This window comes from Strigops habroptila, chromosome 2 (assembly GCF_004027225.2).
Source record: "Strigops habroptila isolate Jane chromosome 2, bStrHab1.2.pri, whole genome shotgun sequence".
Classification (NCBI taxonomy): domain Eukaryota; kingdom Metazoa; phylum Chordata; class Aves; order Psittaciformes; family Psittacidae; genus Strigops; species Strigops habroptila.
This window is the reverse complement of record NC_044278.2, coordinates 12166674-12173466: the sequence shown is the minus strand read 5'-3', so window position 1 is coordinate 12173466 and position 6793 is coordinate 12166674. Positions and strand designations below refer to the sequence as shown.

The 6793-nt window shown below is 48.2% G+C and overlaps 1 protein-coding gene across 1 annotated transcript; it reads left to right on the top strand.

Moving 5' to 3' along the window:
* Positions 1-2080: 2080 nt before the first annotated feature.
* On the top strand, positions 2081-4878 carry NDUFB4 (NADH:ubiquinone oxidoreductase subunit B4). The gene is made up of 3 exons (XM_030471579.1): positions 2081-2437; positions 2655-2801; positions 4343-4878. Exons 1-3 carry the CDS (start codon positions 2237-2239, stop codon positions 4400-4402), a joined length of 408 nt encoding a protein of 135 aa, XP_030327439.1. The 5' UTR covers positions 2081-2236; the 3' UTR covers positions 4403-4878.
* Positions 4879-6793: the final 1915 nt, after the last annotated feature.

Sequence of the window (6793 nt, the reverse complement as noted above, 5' to 3'; positions counted from 1 at the left end):
GGTGTTTTCAGCATAGTGGCTGGCTGCTCAGTTTCTAATACAGTACGTTACATTGTTCATGGAAATGTAGCTTTGCACCTTCTGCTTTGCTCCCAGTAGAATTGATTCCAGCACTGTTTGCATGCCAAGCAGCCACACTCACAGCTGAGAGCTCCAGGGAGAGGGAGAAGGCACAGGACCTGCATGGTAAGATCTCAAAGATCCCTGCACAGGTAAGATCCCAAAGAGTCTGCAACAGGTCTGGGAGCTGAACCCGCTGCCTTTGCCAAGTGACTCCACCACGAGACCATCTTTGCTCCTGCCCACAGGAACTGTCCCACACCGTCACAGACACACCTCAGAACACAGCAGGCTGGGGCTGTTTCAAAGTCATTTGGGACATCTGGAGGGACAGGAGCTTTATGTTCCACTCTGTGATGCAGCAAAGATGGGAACATCACCCAACTCCAACAGAGCAGCTATCTCTTCCCAGTACACGAATCCAACCTGCACCCCTGTTCCTGCCAGGAATCTCTCTGCTTCTACGCTGCATGTGTCATTTATTAAACAATAAAAAAGAGCAGGGGGGATCACCTTTTAAAGCAGCAGACCATGCACAGGCAGGGAAACACAGGCTGCCAAGTCTTTGGGAACCCTCAGAGATGGAAGTACCACAGGAGAGCCACATGGCAGTGCTGCTGGTATATGTACTGTGCTGCTGAAGTAGCTCTCCACATGCCACTTCGGGAGAGAGGCAGTCATGGAGTGGAGACACAGATCTCACTAAATCCAATGGTCATAAACTGGGAAAAGAAGGAAACTGTTCTGTGCAACAGGACCCACTATCCCAAGCTGAATGCCCTGGGAAGCAAAGCACCAGGGCATGTAAGCACTTCCTTGGGAGCTGACTGTGAATGAAGCAGCTTGGTTTTCACTTGGATTTGCAGCCGCTTGTTTGTGAAGTAAATGAGGGTGGAAAAGCTGGAGAAACACCAGGAGAGGATTGTGGGCTTGTACTTGAGAGAGGGAAAGGTACCTCCTGCTGTGGGGGTCTGCTCAAGGTACCCAAACTGCAGGAATGTCTAACTTGTATTTCATCCTGCTGGAAACAAGTCACAAAGCCCCAACTCCCAATCAGCTGCTCAGACCAAAAGGAAATTATCTATTTTCCGAGTGCTCAGGTAAAAGATAAGTGAAATCATAAGATGCAAGGCAGAGCTTCTGCTCCATTATTCAGTGCCAAAGCACAGCATCTTAAATAAAGTCAGCAATATTATTTTGTGTGTGCTTAGGAGCAAGCTGTAATCCCTCATCCAACATTACCCGAGTCTGTAGAGTTACCTCAGGGTAAATGAAGCCATAACTGTACATACACCGCCATTAACTTACTTGGTTCCAATCAGAATAGCTGCTATCATTGCTTTATATACTGAAAGAAGGAAAAACCAGCAGAAAACTTGTTTTACTGTCAAGTTTGTTTCCAGAAAAACAATGGTGCCTATTATTTACATGTCTGGAGAACAAAGCTCTTAATACTGATGAGACAGAAATATCCTAAAGCCAAAACCTTAAGGTCAGGGCTTGCTTTCTTCACCTCGTGTTCATCATCAGAGGATGATTTCTGAACCTATCAATAAGGTTTGTCAGGGTGGTGTGTCACCACACAGTAATCCTGGAGGTCCTCTGGTGCCTTATCCAATGAGCTTAGCCTGGCTCCAGAGCAGAGCTGCTCCAGCCCTCGCAGCATCTCCGTGGCCTCCTCTGGACTTGCTCCAACAGCTCCACGTCCCTCTGGTATTGGGGTCCCCAGAGCTGGGTCAGGACTGCAGGGGGGGGGTCTCGCCCCTTCTGGATTTGAAGCTTAAAGTCAGTAACAGGGAGGTTTTGCACCCTCCAGCCCGCCAGCAACACATCCCATAGGTAATACCGAATATTTTGTTTCAGTGTGTGTGGTTTAAGGCTGTGACAGAGAGCACAGTGATGGCCACCCCGCTATCCCGAGGGTGGCACAACACCCCTTACACACCTCAGCTCTGCCCCGGAGCCCCTGCTCTTCCCAAGGCGGAGGGGACCGTCCATTTAACCCGCTGGCATCAAGAACGGACCAACCCTCCATGGCGGCCCCCCCCAATCCGGCTTCCCCTCAGACACTGCTGAGGGGGTCCGGCAGCCCGGGCCGCCAGGGGGCGCTGTCGGCCGGGCACGGCCGGGCGGGGAGAGGCGGAGCTCCCGGGTCGGCCGGCGCCGGGTCCCCAAGATGGCGACGGGTCCGTCCCTCAGCGCCGCCGAGCGCTACCGGCCCAACCGCTTCGTCTCGCTGCCGGCCGAGCTCGACCCCAGCACCTTCGATGTGTCTCCGGAGAGGCGTCGCGCTGAGGCCGAGCGCTTAGCTATCCGCGCCCGGCTCAAGCGGCAGTACCAGCTGCAGCTGCACAACCCCGACGCTCCGGCCGTTATCGTGAGTGGGTATGGGGTCGCAGGGACGGGGAAGCGCGGGGCTCGTCCGCATCGCCCCGTGTCCCGGAGCGGGGCCCGGGCCTGGCGCCGGGCGGGCGGGGCCCTGCGCGGCGCTGCGCTGTGCTCCCCGTGACCTTGGTGCCGTTCCCGGGCTGGGTTGGCGGGTGAGGGGCACCGCAGGTCTTGGGGTCTCACCGAGGGGTTTGTTTCCAACCCAGGAAAACCCTGCCCTGACCCGCTGGGCCTATGCCAGGACGCAGAACGTGTACCCCACCTTCCGCGCGACACCGAAGACGTCCTTCCTAGGGCTTGTTTTTGGCATAGGCCCTCTGCTCTTCTGGGCTGCTGTCTTCAAGTTGGAAAGAGTGAGTTGGCAGCGTGGAATGTCAGGGAACATCGCAGTGTAAAGTGACTGGAGGCTGGATGGGTGGAATCCTCTTGCACCTAAGAATGATTTATACCATTAAAGTAATGAGGGAAGGAAGGCTGGGACTGAACCTGCTGTCTCAAAGCCTCATAACTGGTTGGAAAGTCCTGTGGAGCTAAGAGCCGTCTCTTGTACGCTGGGGTATGGCCAGTCGCAGTTTCCCTGATTGAGATATTTTGCTACACTAAAGCTCTCTCTAAGCACTGACAGTACAAATTAATCATAAAAGACCATCATTTTCAGCTGTTGACATGCAGTAGCTACGCTTTGTAAAATACATAAATAGGGAGGTTATGGATGACAGACCTTGCAATGACTCTCTGAATGCTTGACCATCTCTCTAAGCTCATGAAGTGAATGGGGAGGAGTACTTAGCTGATTACAGTGCCTCATCTCAGCAGGATGTTTAAGATGATTGAAGGTTTATCTCACTTCTGGTCTAACTCCTGAAATGTAGAGTTCAGAATGTGAGCAATTCTGAAAAAACTCAGCTATATACATACATAAGAAAATGCTACGTAATGGGCAGACAGTGGCTGTTTTCACTAGCGAATTGGTGGCTATTTCACTCTTTGGCACAAAAGTAGCATTTTTAGATCAAGCCATAAACCGAAAAGCACAAACATCAATGAAAACAAATAGAATATTTGTAGGGAATGTTGTTTGCTAGGATGAATCAAAAATGCAGGTTTTAGGAAACACACTGAGCATGTTGATAGAAACGTTTTTGAGACTTCAGCATCTCCACAGTACTTTGTCATGCTGGTTTGGTTTTGTATGTGAAGCCACAGTTGGCCTTAGCCACCACGTGTGGCTTAGCATGTGAGTGCTTGACAATAAACCTGTGTGGGTGAAATCCAGACATAATGGCCTAGGGATATTTAAGCTGAAGTCTTCAATCTAGTCTCCAGAAAAATTTGTTTTACTTTATTCCAGTTCCTTTATTGATGTCTGAGGGTTTTTCTGGTGGTATGTAAAGCACAGTATCTGCAGTGTCTGTGTTCTGTAACAACACTTGTCAGCAAGGTGTGTGGCTGCAGAGTGAGATACAAAGGAGCTCAAAGTGAACACAGGCATATTTAGTCAAGTTACTAAAAAGTTTCTTCATAATTGGATTATTCAGCCAGAAGGAGGAGGTAAAGGAATGTGTAAATTCACTAGTTGGTGAGAAATACATTGAAGGAATTAGTCTCTGCTGGCCTGTGAGAGTGGCTGGATGTGCAGAGAGGTCAATGTGAGCACAGCTTCTGCAGCTCAGAAGCCAGGTGAAGCTAAATGCCTTGTTCTCTTTCACTTTTTAACCTCATCAGCTGTTGAGTTTGTGCTTATAGAATCATGTAGGCTGGAAAAGACCCTTCAGCTCATATATGATGCCATCTTCCTCTAGTCCATGCTGAAATACTAGAACTGCTTTTCTCTTATCCGAGGCTGATTGAAACTTCTTTAACAGGATGATGATGAATGTTCTTTCTTCCACAGGATCACAAAGAGAAGCTTATCAAAGAAGGTAAATACAAGCGACCGCTCAGTCTATTTTAAGTTCCTGGAACTGCAGTGCTGCGTATGGCATGTAAATAAAAGAAGATGTATTGTTACATGCTGACATTTCTCCTTCATAAGAATAAGTCTTAAAAGCTTGTTGGTTGTCTTGCATCTGTAACAATTAAGGAAAGTGCAGAAATGCAGGATCTTTATATCTGACACAGATAGATACAGAGTGCCCTGAGCAAAACCACTCTACTCCTTTGGTCTACATACAGAGGCCTCTTAAACTGTGGAAGTTGCTGCTGTCAGAGCAGCACAGGCTGAAATGTTAAGCAGGCCCAAAGCAGTTCCTACAGAACTGCTGCTTCCCTACTAGGTATTTCTTCCTGGCATCGGTTTGACTCTGTAGTTTGCCCTAATGGGATAATAGGCAAGTTCGGTGATAATCTTTAATAACTTCAGGAGCCTGCCTGCCTGCTCTTAATAAGTCGAGTTAATTTTTCTTTCCCCTAATAAAATGCAAGCCTAAACCATGTCTTTCTTTCTTGCAATAAACTTGGGGATAAAATTACCATACCAGACTTGGAAATAACAAGCTGCATGATGTCATGCTCTAGGTGACTAGCATTTCCACTGTCATTCCTGTGAGTGGGAGACAAGTAATAAAAGATGAGGATTTTTATTTTTGACACTGATTCCTTTCACTACGGAAGAATTCCATTTCATCCCTGAAAATGCGCCATGGTTAAAAAACCCAAGCATAGCTAAACCTTGTGCCCACAAAGGTGTCTTCTCTGCTTATTTTTATAAAAGCACAAGTTGTTTCTACCCAAGTCAGCTGGTATAAGGGGCTTTGGAATTGTTAAAGTACTGAAACATGAGTGCAAGGAAAAGATTTTTAATTCACACTTGAATTTTCACATGGCCTGTAGGTGCCATCAATGATCCAACCAAGTGTCATTCTTCAGACATTGCACAGGTTTCTTCTCAGGTGTTGAGGTCAATGCCAAGATCTCAGTCTGATGCAAAAGTTGAAACCTTCCCTCTGCCTGCTGGGAAAGCAGCCTCTGTGAAGCCAGCAAAAGCAGCTCTACCACGTCCCTTTGCTGTATGAGTAAGATGCAGATAGAGGCTGTTTGCAGTCCCTCTCCATCAGAGTGAGTTGATGAGCTTTTTCATCTAACCACAAAATGCTTGAGGTGGAAAGGGACCTTTGGGTGTTACCTGGCCCAGCACCCTGCTTAACCAGAGCCCCCTAAGGCAGGTTGCCCAGGACCATGTGCAAATGGCTTTTGAGTATCTCCAAGGATGAAGACACTGCAACCTCTCTGTGCAGCCTGTGCTAGTGCTTGGTCACCCTCAAGGAAAAAGGGGGTTTTGTTCACTTGTTTCCTGCTGTAGCTCTTCCCTTTCCTGTCTGGCACATCAGATCTTCAGACTCTGAGGAGCTTGGGACTAAGCTGTTGCGGTAGCTGTACAAGGCCATGACCTGCTTTTGCAATCCCATACGTGCTCCCAGCAACCCTCCTGCATCTGTCCTCGTGGCTTTTTCTTCTGCTCGCTTAACTAAAGCAAACCCAGATTGTCCTCTCTGCAGAACAGCTTCTAAAAGACTGTCACAAATGATATTACAAGTTTCTGCTGTGGGTCAGTGCAGAGAGGCATCAACGCATGGAGAAAGTGGTATTTGGGGAAAGAAATAATTGCTTGTCTGAGCATGCTAAATTAACTATCATCTTCCTGCTGCCACAAAATAATTTGATCTCCCAGGGCCCATTTCCTGAGCTAATTGGAACTGGAGTTGCCACACATGTAAATTCTCCCTCGCAGCTGTATTTGTTTCAGGCCAGCTGAGCAAACGGTTCAGGATGAGCTGTAGATGAACACGGTGCCTCTAGTCTTTTAGGCCAGCCTCGGATTGATGCTTGTGGCACCTGCCACAGCCCTTCCCTTTGCAGTCAAGAGCATCTGATGCTATGTCCCTGCAGATTGGAGCGTGGTGCTTGGGGAAAGGCTGTCCTACTTTTCTCTCTTGTTATTTGCCGGACTCACTCTCCAAGCTGCTTTCTTGCAAGGAACGAATGTGCGATGCTGTTGGAGGTGGGGTTGGTTGAGGCAGTGGTGCAGGATGTGTAGAGGAAGGAGAGGGGAGTTTCCCTTCAGAAATGTAGGGTGAAGACAGGACAGTGAATGTGCCTCGTGGAATTTTACCCTTGACTTGATGTGTTACCACCTATGTCTGCTTCAGTGATGAGTGTATAGCAAGAGAAACTCAAGCCCGTGGGTCACTGGGTGATAATTTAGGTCCCAAACAGGAAACAAGCTTTTCCCCTCTGCCTGTGAAATATTCAGACCACATTTAGCCCTGGATCAGCCTGATTAAATCAACTTCTCCACCAAATTGATTTTTCTGAATGTTCTTTTTCTGAGCTGGCTATTTTAGAG